The sequence below is a fragment of the Thalassophryne amazonica genome, chromosome 12 (genome assembly GCF_902500255.1).
Source record: "Thalassophryne amazonica chromosome 12, fThaAma1.1, whole genome shotgun sequence".
NCBI lineage: Eukaryota > Metazoa > Chordata > Actinopteri > Batrachoidiformes > Batrachoididae > Thalassophryne > Thalassophryne amazonica.
The window spans coordinates 23,418,843-23,443,999 of NC_047114.1; the positions used below are offsets into that span (position 1 = coordinate 23,418,843).

At 41.1% G+C, this 25,157-nt stretch overlaps 1 protein-coding gene across 4 annotated transcripts in view; it reads right to left on the reverse strand.

Annotated features, from left to right (window-relative positions):
* Positions 1–25,157, reverse strand: part of LOC117522392 (homer protein homolog 3-like) — a 79,062-nt gene that overhangs the window by 20,239 nt on the left and 33,666 nt on the right. Inside the window, exons 2-7 of one of the 4 annotated variants that reach the window (XM_034183787.1) lie at positions 23,000–23,156; positions 18,012–18,143; positions 17,833–17,937; positions 12,880–12,888; positions 8,119–8,231; positions 6,051–6,207 (exon numbers count right to left, since the gene is read on the reverse strand). In XM_034183787.1, the coding sequence (XP_034039678.1) occupies positions 6,051–6,207; positions 8,119–8,231; positions 12,880–12,888; positions 17,833–17,937; positions 18,012–18,143; positions 23,000–23,156 (673 nt within the window). Of the gene's footprint in view, positions 1–6,050; positions 6,208–8,118; positions 8,253–12,879; positions 12,889–17,832; positions 17,938–18,011; positions 18,144–22,999; positions 23,157–25,157 lie in introns of all 4 variants that reach the window. The other 3 variants (XM_034183785.1, XM_034183788.1, XM_034183786.1) reach the window with 3 other exon arrangements.

Genomic DNA, 25,157 nt, shown 5'->3' on the forward strand with positions numbered 1-25,157 from the left:
GATATATGTTTTCGTTTTAAAGTAATGTGCTAATTTTTAAGGTTTTGTGAGCACATGCTGTGCCAGGCAGCAATGCATTATGGGTAGCATAAGGTAATCTCAGACGTTCACCACAGGACAAATGTATTTCAGACACTCTGTTCAGGGTCCACAGATAACAGCATTATACTCTAGTGCCTAAAACTCTCGTGAATATATTCTCTGGGTTTATAGACGTTAGTGTATTTGCATTTGTTAAATTCCACGCATCTTAAATGTAGCAGACACGGATTATCTGGAATTCTGTTTGACATTTTTTCAAGGCCGCTACTGCCATCTACTGGCCAGGAGTGTTCATGGCAGTATTAAACGTCTGGGTACATGGCTGCTCTCAAAGTGTTGGTATTGTCCATTGTCCAGGCGCTTTTTGTGTGCATATATTTGTTAACTTTGTATTCTAAAACTACGGTTAGAAGTAATTCCGACTCCTTATCGGTCCACACGAACAAGGTTGGCGCCATGTTTTTAGTTTTTGTGGAAGTGACGACAAGAGAATAAGGCTCCTGATTGGATAGAATTTTAATCATTACCGCCACCCAAAGGTTTGGCAGACTAATTACAACACATTTATATGGTTCGATGTGGATGGATTTTTTTTAAACGACGTAGTGTGGATGAAGTTTTTTCCCCAAACTGAAAGGGTAAGATATTCGGTTTTACAAATACCCGACAACGTGTGTACATGGCCTTATGTCTGTGAAAGGCACTATATAAATAAATTTACTTACTTACTAATATTGAGTGCACGTTTTACAACATAAAAGTTTTAAAACATGCAATTGCGATGACACTTCCAGGACTTCGTAAAAATGCCTGTTTTTACAAATAAAAATGGAATATTTTACAAAAGCACATTTATCTTTAAACCAACACACGACACACGTCACATTAACGTGTTGATTTACATAATGGATTACTGAACCAATCACTTTTTAGCACTTTTACCCAGAATGCTTTGCGGTCTGTGTTTGTTACAAAACCTCAGAATTAGTGCCTTATTCAACATTAAAAGATATATGTTATATTTTAACTTTGTACAAATGACAGAATTGACATTAATGGAGTTATTCTATCAGTATTTTCAAAAAACCATAAGTTAGTATGACTTTATTTTTCAAGACCTCCGCCTGACCAGAGTGTTGAAATTGATAGGGAGCTGGTCTTATGGCTGTTCTTGGTGTTCCTCTGTGGTGGGAGTGCTGTTGTAAACAGGAGCTTCCTGCAGGAGCAGAATGTTAAAAGGAAAAATGATTATGATTAATAAAGAGCTGATTTTGTGGGTGCTCTCAGGATTTGTCTGTGCTGCTTCCTGCAGAGGACAGTATGGTCAAATGTTCTTGCTTATTCTTTAAATTTTTATTATTAAAATTATTATAATTATTATTAATTATAATTAAAATTATTCTTAAAAATTGTGGAGGGAGATGGACATCAGTACTTTTTCGGCACATTCCACTATGACAGAAGATTTTGCCATGAAAAAAGTTGCAGCGAAATTCATGCCAATGGCTTCGGCATGAAGCTGATGGCGCAGCAAAAGTGCCACTGTGTTGAAGTCTCACAGGACATGTTGTGACATGCCCAGCTCTTCCACAATTTCTCGGATAGTCACATGACTGAAAAGCCACCGAAAGACGTCTGAATCTTCCGAATGGTTGACGAGCTGATGTCCACCTCTTCCACAATTTCTTGAATAGTCACACAACGGTCCCACATCACCACAGCGTTCACTTTGGAAATGATCTGGTCATTTCAGCATGTTCATGGCCGACCGGAGCGCGGTTCGCTCTCCACCGTTGTGCGGCCGTCTTTAAACCGGTTGTACCCCTCCTTAATCTGTGTGATGCCCATAGGATCGTCACCGAAAGCCGTCTGAATAATCTGAATGGTTTCCACCTGGCTGTCGCCCAGTTTCTGGCAAAATTTGATGCAGTCGTGCTGCTCCAGTCGTTCCGCCATTTTCTTGGAAAGAAAAAATGACGATCGAGAAACTACACCCATCCTCACACAAAGGCTGCTTACAAGCAAATGATGCAATCAACAGGCGTGAAAAAACTCACGCATGCGCACGAAGGTTCAAGGTTGGCTCATGCAAGCACACGTGATTCAAATCCATCAGGTTTTTGAAAAAAATAAAAAGGTCGGATACTTTTCTAACAGACCTCGTATATCAGCAGATATATGTATTAGTATCATAAATTCTTTACTCTCTAATATCAATAGCATATCGGGCCCCAAAAAATCCATTTCGGTCGGGTTCTACGTAGATAAAACCTCAAAGTCTCAGTTTAAAATACCGGCAATTGGGTCACTGAACAAAGCTTTAAATCTTCATGCTTCTGTATAATTAAAATTCCAAATCATAGACTTCCTTAACTAACCAGCTAAACAGTTCCTGTTTAGGAACAGTGAGAGTTCCTGTTTAGCTAAACAGGAACATTCACTGCAGTGTCATCGTGAAACAGAAAAGAAGAAGGGCACCTCTATAAATGCCTTAAAGAGACATACTGGCTCGTTTTAAAGCATCTATAGTCGAGATGAAGAGAAGCTGTAGATAGAAATAAAGAGAGAAACGAGTTGCTGCCAGCTCCCTCTGGTTATTTTTTCATTTTCCTAACTGGGGCATTGAAAGTAGGATATTGCTGTCCTACAAACCCGTCTCCCTCACACACCACCCTAGAGACATGAACTATTTTCTGCCACCTGGTACCCATCCTCAGATAGCCTGAAAGACAGCTTGGACCAAAGGAGATGCAGATCTCAAGCATTTCTGATGATGAAAACAGATTCTCATTGAAATACCAGGCGAGTGATTGATTAAAAGGCAGAGATCAATACTGTGAGCGTGACTTTAATGGACAGGGATTCATGTATCGACGCGGTGAATCAAAAAGGTTTGTAACTGTCAGCCTGAGGCATGTTTCTTCCCAAAGGAATCAGGAAAAGCACACTTTATAATGCTTTTTATTGATGAGTGAGGACAGGAAGGGCAAAGCATGCAGATCGACTGCATCCTCAACTAAATGGTAATTTGTTTTTGAGGATCATCATATTTAGATTGAGCCCCGTTGTGGAAGATGTAACAGTGCCTCATGTATATTGCCACAAAATTACCTAAAAAGCTACAAGAGGAAAACACCCAGAGCAAATTTCAAACAAAACAAAATCCACTGAGCCAATCAGAACCACCGTGACCTCATTCAGCTGAGAAAAAGCGGAAATCTGTGATGCAGCAACTAGACTGTTTCATCAACCGTAACTTGATTCAGCAAGCCTTTATTTCTGGAATAAACACAGAATGCTCCAGTTTCACACCTTCAAAGCTCAGGTATTGATAATTACTGGAAGCACGACATTATCTGTGGCCATCAAAGCTCCCTAAAGGCCTGGTCACATGGTACATGGTGTTAGCTGAACAAAGGAAAAAAGTCACAAAGCCACAAATTGTCGAGAAAAAGTGGACGAATGAGCCGGCACTTCTTCCATCACCAAAAAGTCTGCGAAAGCAGAGCGCATAAAAGACCGAAACGAAACTGAAACTAACAAAAGAAAAACACAGCGAGTGGCGACCTGACGCTGTGATCATTTCTGCAGCGAGTCCGTGCTCTCCACAGCCACCTGCAGCTGCGTTGTCTTGACAACAGGTTTGTCTTCACTACAACAATGTGTGCGTGCACATGCACATTGCAGCCAGAGATGGCTGCAATGTGCATGTGCTAAAGTAGTTGATCAAACATTCTTACTACTGTTGTTTCTGTATAAAAACGTTGCTTTTCATCCCACACACGTAAGAGTCACATTCAGCTTGTCGGATCTTTACTTATTGATCCGTTTAGATATCGATATGTTCATGCAAGACATTAGACTTGTGAGGTTGGACGAAGTTGGACAACAATCAAACGGAGCGCTGGCGGTACGAGAACTACGCAAACGATGAGAAACCGTCAAGACAGAAAGCAAAATGGAATACGGACAAATTGAAGTTGTCGTCAGAATTCGTTCACAGTTCAACAGTTTGAAAATTCTGACGATGTGCCAGTTACAGGAAAGAAGCTGGACAGCGGTTAAATGATGTCTCCGAAAGTCACCGTAAGTCCACATTTCTTGTTTCGTTTTGGCTTCGGTGTCCTTCGTTACTGCCATGTGACCGGGGCTTTAAGGGAAGCAGTTGAGTATCTTGTCCCTGACTACACCAACACACCCATGGGCACACACATAAGCTCATAATGAAATCTCTGTGTCCATCAGTCAATATTTAATCATCAATCAATCAAAGCCATCCATTAGTTAATATTTAAGCAAAATCTAATCTATCAATCAATCAGTCAATATTTAATCATTGATCAATCAAATTCATCTATCTTTCACCCAATACCTAATCATCAATATATCAAATCCATTCATCAATCAAATCCACACATCTTTCGGTCAATATTTAATCATAGGTTCCAGCTCCTCCGCTACCCTTAATTGGAAGAAGCGGATATAGAAAATGAATGAATCAATTATTTAATCAAAGTAGCCGCATATCTACAAATATGGGCATCCCCTTGACTTTTTTCCAGCTGTTGGGCTCCTTAACCCAGAGTCACGTGTGTGCTGGATCATTCCTGGTGAAACACACCACATACCCAAACTATTTTAGCTGATGTTCCCTCACAGTGCAACTGATACTCCTCACTTGAATTTCCCAAAAGTTACCGTTCATTTGGCACAAAGTCATTGATGGTACTTAAGGATCCTTTGAAAGGACAAAGCGCAAAACAGACCCAGTCATTGCCTTAGGTCACTGGGAGGTGTCCACATATCTCAACCACGCAGTAAGACAGGAAGCACCAGGGACATAAAGACTTGGGTTTTTCTTCTCCTGCACAGGCATCTCTCAGTCACAGATGCTGAGGATTCAGAGACAGGAACGTCACTGCAGAGATTTCAGTTTATTTTTTCAATTTATTTTCATTTATATAGCGCCAAATCACAACAGAGTTGCCTCAAAGTGCTTCACACAGGTAAGGTCTAACCTTACCAACCCCCAGAGCAACAGTGGTAAGGAAAAACTCCCTCTGAGGAAGAAACCTCAAGCAGACCAGACTCAAAGGGGTGAGCCTCTGCTTGGGCCATGCTACAAACATAAATTACAGAACAATTCACGGACGAATATACAAGAAATACTATTGGCGCACAGGACAGGAGGGTCGCCAACACAAATACAACTCCCATCTCTGGATGGAGCTGCACCTTAAACAGAGAGAAAAAACAGAATCAGGCATCAGAAAGACAAAAAAAATACTGTATAATTTGCCAGCATTAAACAACAAGAAAAACAGAAGAAATACTAAGGTGATCGCCGGCCACTAGCCCTAAACCTCACTAAAAGACCCAGAATTTAGGTAAAGTTGAGGCCGTGGCCCGCTCCAATTACTAAAATTAATTAAAAGAGTAAAAAGCGTAAAACAAAACTGTACCAGTATGCTAGCCATATGAAAGGGAAAATAAGTGATAAATGAACGTTTCTACAAGATCAACCCTTTCACCACTAAATACAGACACTCTTCTTATAGCAGACTGAAAGCCTGGATCAAGTGCTGTAACCACAGTAAACCATTGATTCTGCAAAAATTACAGCATTGTTTGCAAAGTCAAGGTCTGGAAACCTTTTCAGGCCAACAGAGCAACTCAGTCACTGATTGCACAGCTCTACCCAACATCTAGTCCAGGCAAGCACTGAAAAATGTCAGAGCCAGAACACATCCCTGATGAATGCCAGAATTCACAGGGTAGAAGTTAGAGATACAGACATGGTCATACACTTCAAAAATTCACAGGGATGATGAGCATTCTATGCTGGAATAGAGTCACAATAGTTAGTGTTTGCCCCCTTGAGCTGGTTGCTGCAGTCGTGACTCGTGAGAGACCCAGAGTTTTACGATGTTCCTGATTGACCTCTGCAGAGATTTAATATTTAGTTGAAGGAAAGCTGAACTGAAGACATTCAAAGTGACCTTAGTCACCTGTTCTCGTAGTCTCTCAGTCTCCTCCTGATATGCTGCTAGCTGTTTCTTCCACTGCTCCACGTTAGCGTTCGCTTCATGCAACGCTGCCACCAGCTTGGAGTTGCTGTCCTGCAGAGTGAAGAGCTCAGCTTCCAGGTTGAACTCGCAAATAGACCTGAAATAAACATACAGTCACTAATATACCATCATTGTTCCCAAATAAAAACAATGATGAGGGGCTGACAACTAGACAGTGTGTGTGTGTTGGGGGGGGCATGGCCGAGGATAGGGAAGTGTGGAATGAGCTACTTGTGACTATGAACTGGCAGAAAGTGAATGAAAGAGTGAATGGTTGTCACAACAAGAAAATGTCTTCGAGAACATTATTTAATTATTTTTTCTTCTAATTTTTTGACTTAAGAAACTTGTTTCACTTATTGCCGCAGAGCAGAAAGGAAATAATTAGAATGCCAGATTTTTAAAGAACAATTGGAGACACTACTGCTAACTGGTAGCAGGCTTGTCAGTCAAACATCAGCACTTAGGTAAGGAAATCCTGGAATACTACTATAAACAGTGCATATGGAAAGTATTCACATTTTTTTTTTAACATTTTGTTATGTTACAGCCTCATTACAAAATGGATAAAATTCACTTTTTCCACTCAAAATTCTACACACATTACCCCATAATGACAATGTGAAATTTTTTATTGTATGTTTTAAGATTTTGCAAATTTATTAAAAATAGAACAAACTAAGAAATCACATGGACATAAGTATTCACAGCCTTTGCCCTGAAGCTCAAAACTGAGCTCAGGTCCATCCTGTTTCCACTGATCATCCTTGAGATATTGTACAGCTTAATTTGAGTCCACCTGGTGTAAATTCAGTTGATGGAACATGATTTAGAAAGGCACACACCTGTCTACATATAAGGTCCCACAGTTGACAGTGCATGTCAGAGCACAAACCAAACACGAAGTCAAAGGAATTGTCTGTAGACCTCTGAGACAGGATTGTCTTGAGGCACAAATCTAGGGAAGGGTACAGAAACATTTCTGCTGCTTTGACGGTCCCAATGAGCACAGTGGCCTCCATCAGCTGTAAATGGAAGAAGTTCAGATTTAACAAGACTCTTCCTAGAGCTGGTCACATGTCTAAACTGAGTGAACGGGTAGAAGGGCCTTAGTCAGGGAAGTGACCAGAAACCCAATGGTCACGCTGTTAGAGCTCCAGCATTCCTTTGTGGAGAGAGGAAAGCCTTCAAGAAGGACAATCATCTCTAATCTAATCAGGCCTGTATGATAGAGTGGCCAGACAGAAGCCACTCCTTTGTAAAAGGCACATGTCAGCCCTCCTGGAGTTTGCCAAAAGGCACCTGAAGGACTCTCAGACTGTGAGAAACAAAATTCTCTGGTATGATGAGACAACGACTGAACTCTTTGGCATGAATTCCAGGCATCATGTTTGACGGAATCCAGGCACTATGGCTGTGTATCGACGCTTCCATCCAATCTGATGGAGCTTGAGAGTTGCTGCAAAGAGGAATGGACAAAACTGCACAAAGATAGGTGCACCAAGCTTGTGGCATCATATTCAAAAAGACCAAAGGTGCATCAATAAAATATTGAGCAAAGAGTGTGAATACTTATATACATGTGATTCCTTAGTTTTTATTTTTAATAAATTTGCTAAAATGTAACAAAAAAAAAAAGAAACTTTTTTCATCTTGTCATTATGGGGTGTTGTGAATAGAACTTTGAGGGGAAAATTAATTTACTCCATATTCTGTGACTTGTAAATACTCATGCATTCATCCCCTGACTTATCTCAAGAAAACTGGTTGTATAAGTAATATTTAGATTTACTTATCAGATCTGAAAATGGAGGGTCTATGTATAAAAATGGATGTAATTGTTTAAAAGCTTGAAAATAAGACTGGACCATTGTTTAGTTTTTTGGGGGGGTTTTGGTGTGTGTGTGTGTGTGTGTGTGTGTGTGTGTGTGTGTGTGTGTGTGTGTGTGTGTGTGTGTGTGTGTGTGTGTGTGTGTGTCTGTTGTGTTTTTGTTCTATGCTGACTTACCCTTCAGACAGCATCTTCTTAATGCGCTCCTTCTCTACAGACAAGGTGATGTCTGCACTTTGGCTGCGGAACAACTTGTCCTCTGGTCCGTTCACACACATCACCGGTGGAGACTGGAGGTCATCCAAGAGGTCCTAAGAAACATTTCAGTAAATAGACTCTCCAAATATAGTGTTATGAAGAACAGAAACTGAGCAACACATGGATCAGTCAGGGAACAGACAAATGACTTCTATTTATACTCAACAAAAATATAAACGCAACACTTTTGGTTTTGCTCCCATTTTGTATGAGATGAACTCAAAGATCTAAAACTTTTTCCACATACACAATATCACCATTTCCCTCAAATATTGTTCACAAACCAGTCGAAATCTGTGATAGTGAGCACTTCTCCTTTGCTGAGATAATCCATCCCACCTCACAGGTGTGCCATACCAAGATGCTGATTAGACACCATGATTAGTGCACAGGTGTGCCTTAGACTGTCCACAATAAAAGGCCACTCTGAAAGGTGCAGTTTTGTTTTATTGGGGGGGGATACCAGTCAGTATCTGGTGTGACCACCATTTGCCTCATGCAGTGCAACACATCTCCTTCGCATAGAGTTGACGAGAACACCTCTCCAACGTGCCAAACGCCAGCGAATGTGAGCATTTGCCCACTCAAGTCAGTTACGACGACGAACTGGATGTTGGGAAAGTGTAGGAACACGGACCCACAACAGGGGGCGCAAATGAACGGACAATGGAGGAAGTCAAATAACAACACTTTACTGTTGTGAATAAGCACAACAAACACAACAGATTACAACAATAGACAAAGAAGTCAATTCACAAAATGTGTCATGTGGGCAGGCTCGAAGATAAGAGACATCTGTCCAAAGCAGAACCGGAACCACACGATTTCCTCCGCCACCGAACCCCGGGAATACTGGAGCCGCCAAGTCCCGAACTCCCAGGTGGCCACTGCCTCCGCGTGTCGGATCTGGTACTGCTGGCGAGGAACAAAAACAGTTAAATGTGGGTGCGTTTGCACCCAGCAACCCGTATGGCGGGAAAACCACCTCCACCTCTCGTCGGAAGAATGTCTGCTATTTAACGCACAAAAGTAACAAAGTGTTAATGTCAAAAAGACAACACAGTCGGCTGAGTACTGTACCTCCTAGGTAGAGCGATATCTCGGCAAAGAGGTGGAGATGTCGTCTTGCTGATATACCACTGCTGATCAGATGATTGGTGACAGCTGTCGTAGGCGATAAGTGACAGCTGTCACCCCGGCTGCTCCTGTGAGGCGGCAGCGCCCTCTGGTGCCTGGAGCCCGCACTCCAGACAGGGCGCCCTCTGGTGGTGGTGGGCCAGCAGTACCTCCTCTTCAGCGGCCCACACAACACTGGAGTCAGGTCGAGACCCCGATGAGGACGACGAGCATGCAGATGAGCTTCCCTGAGACGGTTTCTGACAGTTTGTGCAGAAATTCTTTGGTTATGCAAACCGATTGTTTCAGCAGCTGTCCGAGTGGCTGGTCTCAGACGATCTTGGAGGTGAACATGCTGGATGTGGAGGTCCTGGGCTGGTGTGGTTACACGTGGTCTGCAGTTGTGAGGCTGGTTGGATGTACTGCCAAATTCTCTGAAACGCCTTTGGAGACGGCTTATGGTAGAGAAATGAACATTCACTACACGAGCAACAGCTCTGGTTGACATTCCTGCTGTTAGCATGCCAATTGCACGCTCCCTCAAATCTTGCAACATCTGTGGCATTGTGCTGTGTGATAAAACTGCACCTTTCAGAGTGACCTTTTATTGTGGGCAGTCTAAGGCACACCTGTGCACTAATCATGGTGTTTAATCAGCATCTTGATATGGCACACCTGTGAGGTGGGATGGATTATCTCAGCAAAGGAGAAGTGCTCACTATCACAGGTTTCGACTGGTTTGTGAACAAGACAGTCTTTCTTGACCTCATATTTAACTGCTGACAGCACTGTAACAGTAAAACATATTTATTTCTAATCTACATTGTTTATGAATGTAATAATTAAATTCTTTCTAACATTTATGTAACATTTAAATTCTTTCTAAACATTTCAGTTGTTGAAACTATTATTATTATTCATGTCATCATTATTAATATTAATATGTATATGTCATGGACATGAACGAGTAAAGCTCTTCAGCATCTAACCATGTCATTTTTAAGTCTTTCAGACTTTTTTTTTTTTTTTAGTAAATGCTTCAGGGGAGCATTAGCATGGCTAAAACCTTTCAGCTTCTGGGGGAGCTCCGCACCCCCCAGACCCCCTGCCTTTTTAAACATTTTTCTTTTTTTGCCTTCAGCTTCTGTGGGGGCTCCGCCCCCCTACCCTAGACCTTTTTTTTAAACTAAAAATACTTAACATATCCAATATAAGCCAAACATTCACAATTACAAATGTACAACACTTATTTGGAATTCTACCCTACATCCAAGAAAACAGAATGTTTGAACTTCTTTTTTTTTTTTCTTTTCAAATGAAACATGCATTTGGTCACTAGATGTTTCAAACATTTCAAAAGATTAAATCTTTTTCAGAATAAGTTGTTTCAAGTGATCTGACGTATCAAATGTTTTATTTTTGTGATCACTATTGACTTTCAAAAATTGCACACAAATTTCTTGTGCTTCAGATGATATGAAGCAAAATATCCAACTATTTGCTGGAAAGACACTTTAAGTTTGAAACATATCATGAACACAGAGAACACAGAGCACTGTGTTGTACAATGCAGGTTATACATACATACTTAGACATTGGCTACAAATTTTCAAACTCATTTTTCCCAAATCCATGCATTTCATGTTACCAAACAATACATGTGTCAAGCCACAATGTCAGATTTCCAGGAGGTCAAACGCAGAGCCTGACCAGTGTATTAGTTCTTCAATAATATCGGTGGATATGAACGTTTAACACACATATTGGTATTGGTGTTTTAGCTGTTGTGAAACTTAAACAATGCAGAAAAACACTTTGGCTGTTAAAAATAGTGTCATCATGTAGTTAGTCAAGCACAGGATGCTCCGATGGTACTGTGGCATTTACAGCATGAGAGTGCTGCCAAGCATGGCTGGGACCCTCATCACCCTTTGGTCACATTAGCTACAAGAGACAGAGACAAAGTGACCATGTATGTTTGTTGGTTGTTGGTTATATTGATTATTTATAATAAAGCTCATATTTAAACTGTGAAATGTCAAGTCTCAATTACATTTAAGGATTTGCTAACAAAATGTCAGGAATCATTGCCATTTTTATGTATATATCGGCAGATATACTGATCTCATACATTTTTTTACTCTTTAATAACAGTATTGTATTGCATTTGTCAAGTTTTGTTTTTATGTGGATTGCAGGGTAATAGTTTCTGTCTTGAACTGCATTTGTATTGTGCTTTTCCATCTGAATCAGAAGCTCAAAGTGTTTTATAATGATGCCTCACATTCACCCATTCACACACCAATGTCAGGGTGGTGCCATGCAAGGTGCTCAAAACAGTGGGTGAAACTCGGTATTAAGGACCTTGCTCAAGGGACCTTAGTGATTTTCTGTTATGGTCGGGTTTTGAAATGAAGATTGTCGCCACCTTAGTTCTTAATTTTGCCCTTTTGTTTTGTTCACATTTATTATGGTTTGTCAAGCACGTCACGTTTTGCGCCATTGGTTTTTCTGCCACTTAGTTATCTTGCCCCAGTTCATTTTGCTTTTGCCTCACTGCACTCTCTTGCGGTGAGGCAAGAGAGGGCACCTTTGTCTTCCCTGGTCACGCCCCCTTCCAGCACCTTCTGCACACCTGTTCCGCATTTCTCACCCTGATTATTCCACTAGTATTTAAGCCCTCACAGTCCTTCACCAGATTGTTGTATTTTTACACTTTCCAGCCTCATGTCTCAGCCCTGTTCTGCCTTGTATTTTTGACCTTGCTTTTGTTAACCGACCTCTGCCTCGCCTAATCCCTGAACCTTGCTCATTTCTTGACTTTGTCTCTGTCTTTGCCTATTGTGCTTCTCGTCGCCACAGTGTTTGAACTTTGCTTGTTTTTTGACCTCACGTCAGCCTGTTGCCTGCCGGTTACCTCTGCTATGCTGACTGCCTCCCTGTGTACCGAACCTTCTGCAAGTTATCCAGATAAAGCCTTTTTACTCAAACCCTCCTGTCTGAGAGTCTGCATTTGCTTCCTACCGCTTTCAGTGTCAAACCACCTTGCAACATGATAAAATGATGCCCAATCTGCAAAATAGCATCACAATTAGAGCACAGAAGATAACCAGCACTGCTGTCATCATCATGAATAACATCTCCAAATACTTCCTACAGCTTACTTTTCATTGAGGTAGGTTTCCCCACACTCCAATGAGTGATCACTTCCTGAATCACAAAAAAATTTAGAATTGTTGTCATGGTTACTTGATGATCTGATTTATTCTGACAACAGTGATTGGGAAGGTCAAACAAAATTTGTCCTGAAACCCATGTGACTGAAATCTATAGTGTCCTCCCCATACTTGCACCGCACCATGTGCTTGTTTAATCCGATGCTCATAAATATTTCTGAGAGAATATCTGAATGGGGCATCCTACTGGATTCAACATGAATACTGTTTCGTAACAGGAAATATGTGAAGTTTGGAAAATCGATTTTACAGACTTTCAGCCAAAGCGTACATGCGTCACAACTGTGGTGCAAAATGACATTGTGCTTATCAACAATGAAACACTTACCTGTGAAAACTGTAGAAGAAATCCATCAAGTAGAAAAAAAAGACAAAGAAAAATGTTAACACATATAGTGTATGGGCCAGGAAGTTGTCATGAGTGCCATTTTTATTCATTTTCTTTAAGCACTGACATTAGGTTCATATTGGATTTGGTTATTCTGCACATATTTAAACATCAACCATCAAATTTAGCATGATTAGAATACTATTTAATATGGGTTCACATGTTTAAAAAAATGATTTTCTTAATTAGAATTTTTTTTGTCAATAGGGGGTCCATTTGAAAGCCTGTAAAAATCAAGAAGATATACAATAATTATATATAGAGTTATCATTGTCTCCCCTTAGTGGTTGTTATTACTCCTCCTGGCTGATCAACCCAGTCTCACATTTTTTTTTCGTGCTCCCGTCACGAAATGAGTCAAATTTTCGTGACATGTTTTTTTTAACTATTACAGTACTAACCCTACTCTTACCCCCAATACTAACCTTAAGGTGCATTTACACATAAGCAAGACGCGTTCCGAATGTCATTTTTCTGTCATTTGTGACACATTCCTGACATTCTTAATGTGACTTAACGCATCTGAATATGTTTCTTAATAGGGCGTGTTGGTGCATGATATTCTTGATATTCGTGGAGCATGTTTTTGCCTGTCAAAAAATCTTCCACGAATGTCACACACCACCCTCATTTCGTCTCATGTCGTGGAGGTCGCAACTGAGCGTATTGATCCGTCTTGATGAGTAGTGATTTTTAATAGAACGTGACAACGTTCATAGTGGTTCTTGTGATGGTTCTTGGAGCCCAAACTGTCACGCGTTATTACGAAGTGACACGGAAACTGTCAAGTTTTGACACGACTTGTAACGCGGCGTCACATTTCACTGCGCGCTACGACGAATCAGTTTTCTGTCACGTGCGCACAATTAAACTCGGCTCCAAGTATCATTCCACAGTTCCTGCTGAAGCTCCTCAGGACGCTCCTGCAGGTGTTCCACCTGCTGTTGTAACTGATGAGACATCTCTGCACCTCCTCCAGTCCGGCGGAGGAAGAAGTGTGCGCACAATTAAACCCTGCTGCAAAGCATTCAGTTTGATTGCTGACACCAAGTCGGCTCTTCAGAGCTTCAGAGCTCTTCAGCGCGCTCCTGCAGGTGTTCCACCTGCTGCATGTGCCTGATGTTTGGGAAAATGCGCGAGACGAGAGCCGCATGAAGCCACACATCTGGCGCTGTCCATCTCCTCCTCCTCCTCCTCTCTGCGCCACTTCATGGCACAGAGCCCAACTACACATGCAGTCACAAAGTTCTTCTGAAAAACTGGAGCGATCTGAATTCGGTTGGATGAATATGTGTGTGGAGACAATTCACCTCATTCACAAAGTGACAGAACTTAACGATGCGCTGTTACGCACAATAGCGCGCAACAACGTGAAACACTATTCTTGACCGTGTGTAATGGTTCCTGATAATTCTCCAGCAACACGTGCCATTAATTGTAACGTGTGGTAACAGGTTGCAGCAGTTCCTGAGGACACCTGACGCCTTTGCCCCGAATAATCACATTTGTGATCAGCGGCCAAGAATGTGTACTTCGTGGCATTCGTGAATTCTCGTCGTTATGTGTAAACGCAGCATTAACCATAACCTAATCCTACTCCTTCCCGCAACCCTAACCATAACCGCCCCCGCTTCACTTTTAATTTCGTGCAGCCATCACGGAATGAATTAGAATGAATTTGTGCTTCCGTGGCAAAAATGAGGCGCTTTTCGTCACAATATCACGAACCAATAGATTAATGTATATTTCGTGCTGCTGAATCACGACTTGCCGTGAGACCAGGTTGGGCTGATACACTAGGAAGGCTGTAAAATCAAGAAGCTACATGATATTGACTGTTGTCATGCTGGAATGAACTCTAGAGATATACAGCTTTCAGAAAATAAGATGGTAAAAATCCCCCCCCCCCCCACCCCCCCCAAGTGGTAGTTATCATGAGCCAAATTTAGTGGGGGTGGCTCATATAATAATTTTGCACATGTGGCATTTTAAAAATTATATTACAAGTATATGTAGGAGAACTGTACCTATAATGGACCATATTCTCAAGTCCATGGCAACTTCAGGTCAAATAATGTGCCACTATGAGACTCAAGGCTGCTCATGTTGTTATTTTGATGTCACAATGACGTAATAACCTTGTATGGAACTGAGAATGGGGGTGGTCCAATTTTGAGTCCGATTCCATATAGGTAAACATCCTCTCACGTGGAATCAGTGACGCACGACTTAGCAAGACCAAAATTCATACATTTATATAGCGCTTTTCCATCTACATCAGATGCTCAAAGCCAAGGGCGTAGGTTTGGTCTCAGCTTTGGTAGGGACAATACCACCACCACCACCACCCCCCCCCCGGCCCCCATGCCCACCACCCCCTAACCCACTCATACCGTTAGACGCACAAGTACAGCATAATACATAACATATGACGACATAATGCTGAATAATTTAACACTTTATTTACAATATTAAGTGTGTAGGCAAACAAACAAATAGCTTAAATAAAAAAATTGCACCCAAAATCACAAATCTATTCTATAGGCCTACACCCGAGAGAACAAGACAACAAAAAAAAATACTTGTGGAGCTAACAAAAAAAAAAGTTTTTGCAACCAAGATGTATAATCTATTCTCTTCATCAATAATGCAGTTGTAGGTATCTGGCAACCTAATATGCCAAAAAAAAGGGCTTTCCAATGATATATGGTGTATTACATTAAACGTAAGCCTGTGATGTCATAACGCAGAGGAAAAACACGGAAGTTTCACACTAGTGCGCCGCTGATTCTCATTACCGTAAGTTCTCATGTAAACCCTCACTCTGAAAAATTTCAACACTGACAGCAAGCCAAGAACCCGTGCTTTCCAACAGTATGCTATATGTTGCATATCTTACGGTAAAGTGCGTTCGGTGACTTTTGAAACGAGGGAAAAGTATGAAAAAGAGCGCAAAAGTGAGAGAAAAGTACAGAGACAGACAGCAAACATAAATGTAGTAATTTTTGAGGAAAAGGGAGGGTGTTAGTGTCATTTGTGAAGGTGTGTGTGCGTGTTTGTGTGGCTGTGCAGTTTAAGTGTGGCGCACAGCATTGTTCGCAACCCCTCCCCCGCCCTTCTTGTTTTTCTGCACCGGAGCAGTGTTGCCAGATATGAAATATGAAACTATCGTACCAAAACGTCAAAACTATCGTATTTTGGGAGAAATTATCGTACACAAACAAAACGCATACAACGTAGCTATTTTAGCGTTTTGTTTTGTTTTTATTTACAAAGAATTTTATGTCACATTTTAAACAGTAATTATAGAAATGGGGGAAACTATGGCACAAAAAGAACGCAAATGCACTACCAGACTAGAAAGATTTTTTTTTTTCTGTGAAGGGACACAAACATGTGTTAATTACAAGACTAGAAAGAGTCGAATTCAACCTCGAGGTCGCTGTCGTCATCCGATGCCATGGACACTTGTGCAGATTTTGTTGAACACAGAAAAATGTTGACACCTCCATAAGGAACTTGAACTTTTTTTATTTTTCTTGTATATCTCTTTGCTCTTGTGTTTTGTTCGTTTGTTATTGCATTTGTTGAAATAAAGTTTCAAAAAAAAAAAGTTGTTGGTTGGGGAATCTTCCTGTCACGGCACAGATTGGATGGAACTCATTACTTTGTATGGAGAGGGGGCGGGCTTTCAAATGACGGTCGCCGAAAGCCAGCAGCAGCCCTGTGTGTGGTGTGTCTTTGATGCCGACTGAGTGCAGCGCCTGCAAAATGATTCTTGGGTGTCAGAGAGAGATGCGTGTTTGGGCAACCAACTAAAATTATCGTACATATTGGATTTTTTCCCATTATTGATCGTACATCGTACAGAGGGCAAAACTATCGTACAAATACGATAATTATTGTACATCTGGCAACACTGCACCGGAGCCACCCATCCTCTGCGCTCCGGGACCTCCCACTTTACAAATGAAGCACTGCCTGCCACGAGATGCGCTTTGTTTACGGCCATGTGAGAAGAACGTGAGCCAATGAAATTGCAACATGGGTAACCCTGTCACTCTGGCACGTCGAAAACACAAAACGTGACGACTAAAATTATAGTATCGAGTTCGCAAAAAAATAGTGAATGATTTTGTTATATAAAAAATGCTAAATATTGGTAGGGACTATTTTGCCATCCCAAAATATTGGTTGTGACTTGTCCCTATGGTCCATATGCAAACCTACGCCCCTGCTCAAAGCACTTTACAGTAATGTCTCACATTCACCCCGATGTGAGGGTGCTGCCATAGAAGGCGCTCACTACACACCGGGAGGAACTAGGGGATTAAGGATCTTGCCCAAGGGCCCTTAGTGATTTTCCGGTCAGGCTGGGATTTGAACAGAGGATCCTCTGGTCTCAAGCCCAACGCTTACCACTAGACCACCACAATGTTTGAATTTTCTACTGCATTCATTAAATTTATGAATGTAGAATGAGAGACGGGCTCCTCACATCCAGGAATACGATGGATAGTTATCAACCACAAGCTGATACCACGTTCTACAGTCAGGACTTCTTGTGGGAAGAAGATGTAGCTGCAACTGAGTGTGAGATAATTTTACCATCGCCCTACTTTACTTCACTTTCTCTTCCCTCAGAGACAGGTGACCTAACTCTTCTTGCTTTTGCTTTCTTTCCATCGCTCATTTGATTCAATCATAGCAGCTCCTGGAACAAGCTGCCAAACAGCAGAAGTGTTGTAAAGTAATCCAGGGACATTCCTGAAACTCTGGTGTGTGGTCCTGCTGTCTCTTTAATCCTGATGTGCACCATGTGACCACATTAACACTTTCTGCCTCGATACTTTGGTACTTTGGCTTTGGTTTTGGTGACATGGTGGGACTTACCTGAGGGGCGGCGATGGTAAGGGCAGTATTGGCCAGTTCTTTGTCCTGAGACTTGTCTCGTGCCAGACGAGCTGCGTCTTTCACCTCCTTGAACTTCTCTGAGAACTTATCAAAAGAGAATGTGGTGATTGTAATTATTATTAAAAATAATACAACAGAAGCAAGCACTGGACTTTTACCTGCTGCAACTGCTGCTCTGTAGCAAAGCCCAGACCATAAACCGTGTTGGCCCTGCTGTCAGCCCACTGACCAAACTTCTGTGAGGTCTTGGTGAACGTCATGCTGGGTGTAATGGTGCAGTTGATAATTGCCTGCAGGTGTGGTGAAAACAACAATCATCACCTATTTTTGTGTACTCAAGGTTGCACAACTTCAATTTTTTTTAAGTTGATGGTTATGTTATGCAAGTCGAGAAGGAAATGCTTTGAAGTCAGTGCTAATTTGTTTCTAAAAAAATGGGTAAAATAAGTATTGAACACGTCACCATTTTTCTCAGTAAATATATTTCTAAAGATGCTATCGACATGAGGTTTTCCCCAGATGACGATAACAACCCAAGTAATCCACACATATAACAAAATATAAACAAATAAGTAGAGAAATTAAGTTATGTGTAATAACATGAAATGACACAGGAGAAAGTATTGAATACATGAAGAAAGGGAGGTGCAAAAAGGTGTGAAAAGCCAAGACACCAACTGAACTCTCTTAGTAATTAGAAAGCAATCCTTCTCTTTGTCATAGCAAATTAATATCAGCTGGTTCAGTCCCAACTTATGGCCCATAAAAAGGTGTCTTATTGTCAAGGTGTCACACAAGAAATATCTGATGATGGGCAAGATCTCTGTCAAGACATTCACAACCTTATTGTTGCAAAACATACTGATGGTGTCAGGCTTACTGAAATGGCGAGGCTGGACACAAATGCAGGATTCAGATGTCAGTAAACCAGGGTTTAATGAAAGTTCATGCAGGCGGTACACAGGTAGGCACACCAAGATGAGCAACAGGATCCAAAGCATTAGGCAGAGACAGTGTCAAAAACAGGCAGGCAGGTCAAAAACATGGGTAGTCAAAAAACAGGATAAAAATGCTCAGAAGAATAAGTGCTCAAAAGTGGCTCAAGGCTCAACAATCTCACAACCAGACAGGGTGATAGGTGTGACTAAAATAGAGGGAGTGATTAGCAGGAAATGCAGGACAAGTGTGTGTGGAAGGATCTGGAAAGGGGTGTGGCAAGCTGGAGAGAGGACCAAAGGAGAACACCTAACACCAAGCAGAAGACAACAGAGCAGAAAGATCCCTCCACCAAACATGACAGTGACAAAAAATGGCAGCAACAAAATAAAGAAAAACAAAAAGACACTACATACAAACCACAATCATGACAGATGACATTAGTTACAGAAGGATTTCTAAACTTCTGAATGTTCCAGTGAGCACTGTGGGGCCATAATCCAGAAGGGGTCACCCCTTTGAGCCTGGTCTGCTTGAGGTTTCTTCTTCAGAGGGAGTATTTCCTTACTACTGTTGCCTGTATGCTTGCCCTGGGGGTTGGTAAGGTTAGACCTTAGTTGTGTGAAGCACCTTGAGGCAACTTTATTTGTGAATTGGTGCTATATAAATGAAATAAATGAATTGAAAGGGGAAAGAACACCATTTCACCATAAACCAGCCATGACCAGGTGCTCCTTGCAAGATTTCTGACAGAGGAGTGAAAATAATTATCAGAAGAGTTGTCCAAGAGCCAAAGACCACTTATGGAGACCAAATGAACAATTTTTTTCAAAGAAAACAATAAATAACGCACTCAACTATCGTGGGGTGTATGCACGCTCACCACACAAGACTTCATTGCTGAAGAAAAAAGCATGTTGATGCTCAGTTAAAGTTTGCTGCACAGCATTTAGACAAAGCCGTGAAATACTGGGACAACATAGTTTGTTCAGATGAGATCAAAACTGAACTCTTTGGATACCATAATACACACCATAAATGTCACTGCACATCACCCCAAAAACACCAAACCAACAGTGAAGTTTGGACGCGGGAACATCATGGTATGGGGTTGTTTTTCAGCAGATGACACTAGCAAACTTCATACAATTGAAGAAAGGATGAATGGAAAAATGCACCAAGACATTATTGCTAAAATCTACCAGGACGATGATGAAGGTGAAAGGAGGGTGGACATTTCAGCAAGACAGTGATCCTAAACACATAGCCAAGGAAACTCTCAGCTGGTTTCAGAGACTGAAAATAGAGCTGCTATAATGGTCCAGCCAATCATCTGACTGGAATTCAACAGAAAATCTATGGAAAGAACTAAAGATCAGAGTTCACAGAAGAGGTCCATAGAACCTTCAAGATTTGAAGCTTGTTTGTCTGGAAGAATGGGCCAAAATCACACCTGAGCAATGCATGTGATTAGTTTCTCCACACAGGAGGCATCTTGAAGCTTCATTACCAATAAAGGCTTTTGTACGAAGTATTGAATATTTTCAGTAAGCGTGTTCAATACTTTTCCCTGTGACATTCATTTTACTACACATAATTTCTGCACTTATTTCTATTAATTTCCTTGCATGTGTGGATTATTTGGGTTATTACCAATATCTGGTGAAAATTTCATGTTGGTAGGACCTTTAGAAATATATTTATTGAGAAAAATGGTGCCATGTTCAATACTTATTTTATCCACTGTATGCTGATGACACATGGCTTATACTCATATACTTGATGAAACAAGAAATGAACACGTAAAACCACTTCTTTTACACACATGGAAAAACAAATGTTTTGCGTCATCAGTTTAGGGTCAGCCTATTTCCTCCCCTTGTTGCCACCAACAACAGATTATATGGACTCAGTCTGTTCCTTCGTTAAATGGACTGCATTTATATAGCGCTTTTCCATCTGTATCAGACACTCAAAGCACTTTACATTCACCCCGATGTGAGGGAGCTGCCATACAAGCCATTCACTACACACCGGGAACAATAGGCGATTAAAGACCTTGCCCAAGGGCCCTTAGTGATTTTCCAGTTTAGACTGGGATTTGAAGCGAGGATCTTCTGGTCTCAAGCCCAACGCCTTAACCACGAGACCATCACCTCCCCTAATGTTGCCAAGTTTGACATAATATGTTGGACGGTGCAGCAGTAGTAAAGATTACTGAGGAGTCTGACACCAGTTCTGGCATGACTGGGCTGCTGGCCGACCAACTGCCACACCGCACTGCCTTCTGGGAGGCTGAAATGTGGGTCAGACCAGAGGTGTTAAGAGAAGATCAAATAGATACCCCCCCCAACCCACCACATGACCACCTAATCTCTAGCCAACAGTGTGTGGCTCCTCAGCTGTGGGCATCCACTCTTGTTTCATGCACTGCACAGTTCTTAAACTTACTGACACACTCTTGAGAATTAATATGAAGCTGCTCTGTGTTTGCTTGGCCGGTGCCTTTTGAGACAGAACACAAGAAAACAAGTACTCAAAAAGTCATCATTTTTACTACAGTTAAATACAACAACTAATAAAACCCCTTCAATTGTCTGTCAAGATCCATGTTTTCATTCTAGTTCTGTTTTTCTATCAGATATTATTGTCATTCTGCATTATTTCTGGTCTTTTTTTCCCTCCATGTTACTTGGCATTTTCCTCTCATGATATACAAGAGTTGGCTGAACGATTTTGCTTCAATGTGATTATTTCAATAACAAGCAAAATAAGGAAGTGAAACTGGTAGAAGAATAATCCTTTACTTATTGGCTGCTGCTACACCAAATGTTTTTCACCTGCAGTTTCAGGCATGCACAGAATTGCCTTTGCCGTAACATGCGCACAGTAGTTGGTAAAAAAATGTCGGTGCACATGGGCATGTGTTTGAAACAACGTGCTGATATTGAATTCCTCATGACGGAGGGTTGTGCACCCGTGGACGACTGAATGTTGTACACGGTGACGCCTGTGTGGATGTTAGTACAGTCTGAAGGAAGCCAAGGAATTTGAAGGGCAAAAATCCAGCCACGACGAGTCTCCGTGACCAGGCCCATAGAGCACATCCCATAACAGCCACAAATGCACAGTGTGGGCTCAATGACATAGTCCTCTCAGAATTTTTGGAACATGGTAACACTGTCAACTCAGACCAATATGTGGACACTATGCAAAAGCTACGCACACTTGAAGCCCGTTGGTCCTGGAAAGACGCAATTCTTCAGTGACAATGCTCGTCCACACACAAGTCGAAAAACACAGAATTCATTGCAGCGAATCAAATTTTATGAGATCTTACCACACCCACTGTGCAGTCCGGATCTCATTTTCCTTTTTCCCAAGCTGAATAACACCCGAAGGGACAATGTTGCACTAGAGGTGGAAGCAGCTGTGCTGAGAGAAGACACCAGATTTCTTCACTGATGGGATATAAATACTTGTCCAGCATAAGTGAACAGAGAACATTCTAAGCATTAAGCAGATATGTGATTCAAATGAGCATCTTGCTTGTTATTGAAATAATTATGTAATAGGCAGAACTTTTCAGTGAACCCTCATAATATTTGTCCTGTTACTGTGAGGTTTCTGCTGTGTTCCCTCTGGTTCATTTAACTTTAAAGTTTTGACTTTCATGTTTGCATGTCTCTCCGTTTTTGAATTTACTTGCTTAACATGCTTTATATAAGCACAGTTAGAAGGGCTCTGAACTGCCAGATTGTATTATATTCCACCCTGCTGCTTAGCGTTCCAGTTACTGTGTTTTTGATTCCATGTTACAGACCATTGCTGCCATTGTGGACTTCTGTTTTTTGCCTGCTTTCTTGGACTCTGTGATACAGCATGAGAATCTCTGGTAACTGTGTCTATGTTTTGGATAACACTGTGGCTTAGCTCCTTTGAAATACTCTCCTTATTTGGACTGATCACCTGTGTACTGAGCCTTTACTGTTTTTACTACCCTTTTGCCTGCCACTGTTAGCTAACTGCTACTGCTGGACAATAAAACCTGTTTAAACTGCCTTTCACTGTGGTTCTCTGCACTGGGGTCCTTACCACATTTTTTTTTACATTGCCACAGTTCTACATATATTATTTTAGTGTAGCTGTGATATTGAATCCAGTCATTTGTCCATCTGCGCTTCAACAGCTTCATCACAGTCATGCTCACCTTGGTCCCACCCACACTGATGATCCGGTACACGTTACGGTTGACGTCAAAAAAGAATGACACAGTGACAGCATGTTTGCTGGCAGGGATCCAGTTCCTCTTAGTGGCAGGGTCGATCTGGAAAACATGGGCCCGTGTGCTGAAGATGGGCTTCTCCCTGTAACAGGAAGCAGACGTGCAAAACCTTCAGCATACTATGTGCCCATTGACAGAAGAAAAATTAGTTACATTTGGTAACATATGACCCAACAGCAGCAAGTACCATATTTTCCGGAGTATAAATTGATGTTTGTTTTTTTACTAGTTTGGTAGGTCCTATTTATATAGGTGATGAGGACATTTGCAAATCCATTCATTGTGATTTCTCACTCAACTAAGTGCTATAATCATGGTATCCATTTATTCATCAACAACTAGAGCACCATGCTTGTAGAGTGCAAACCTCCCCCAATACTAATTTCCAATTCCACAAATTTGTACTGCAGTACGGCTCAGATGCGGCTCAAACTTAGTCTAATCAATGAGAGTGCCAGTTTTCACATCATTGTCACAAGTGAGAGTGACTGAGGCACTTTTGATTAAGATATAATGTAAAATGTACATCAAATGTCCACAAAATTCACAGTCTGGATCATATCCGGATCAAACTTTATCACACCATAGGGAGTGCCAGTCTGCACCTCACATTCAGATGTGAGTATGACTGGGGCATGTTTGATTAAGATATAACGTAAAATATACATTAAATGGGGTTTTCAATGTTAAATTTAAATTGCCACAAAATCTGTAATCTGGATCAGATCCAGATCAAACTTTTCAGCCGATAAAGTATACCATCATGACAGTCTCAATTACGAAAGAGATTTGATCTTTTTTGACAGAGATGAATTTTTGAAAATTCATTCAATGTTAAAGATGGGGATTTTTCCAATTTTTCAAGATTTTTCCAGACTTTGCCCTTTGACCTTGAAAATGTAATTTCTTGCCTATCAGGATATGAATGTTAAGTAAAAATTTCATAACGTAACCTCCTCTAACTTCGTTTGCGTTCACAAAGTCATTCAGTCACAGTATAACTTGTGGTTCTTTGCAGACTTGGCATTTTATCAATTCTGTCCAAAACTGAACTACTTCCTTTAATAAAACAGAACAGTAAGGAAGCATATGTTCACACACAGAGGACTGAAAACAGTATCCAACTAGAAGCACTCAGAGAGTGCAAACCTCCGCCAAGGCCATGGGGTCACTGACGCCATAACATGTACACGCCGTGGAATCATTGAACCTAAAAAAGTCTAACAATGATATTTGCTCAGTAGTAAAAAAAGTTTCATCTGCTGTGACTGGATAGCATGTATCCTTAGCGCTTGGCATCACAGTTTATTGCAACTTTCCCAGAAGCTACTGTCATCTGAGCACTGATATTGATATTGCATGTGCTTATAGACAAAAACAAATACGAGAAAAAATTCAATTTATTATTCAACTAAACTGCAAATATATGAATTTTTTAACATTTATGAAACACTTCTCTAAACAAGGCCATAGGGTCACTAACCCTAAAGAGATTCCCTCCTTGGCACAGTGATCTATTCAACAATTCAGTGTTACAACCAAAACTATGATACATACACTTTTCTTTCCTTTATATTTGACATCCTTGACCATGAAAACATACCACTAGAACTTGGAATCACTTTTATGTCTTTATTAGTTCAAAAGTTATTGTGTAAAAACGATTTTTCGGTAATGGCGGTTTTCTTCTGGCTCTGGCTCCATAACATTTGAAGCTACAACAAATCTGATGACACCTTACTGAATCAGTACAGATTCAGCTACAATTTGGTGTTAGTTGTGCATCTCTAGCTTCATTTGTCACCTCACACTGACACATTTTCTATTGTCCCTATATCTTTGCATATTCTGGATCACCAGATCCGGAATCCAGATCCGATCATCACCAAACTTTGTTGTTTGATAGAACATTTGACTATGTTACACCCTAATTTTTTTCAAGCCTTTCTGCCTTGTTTTTCTGAAGTTAGAAACTAGAATGTCAAAATTCCCCCTATCCCGCAATGGTGAAGAATCCTTTAAAAAATTCCTGGATCCAGATTGTGATCCGGATCACCACTAAAATTTAATCACTTGTTCCTCT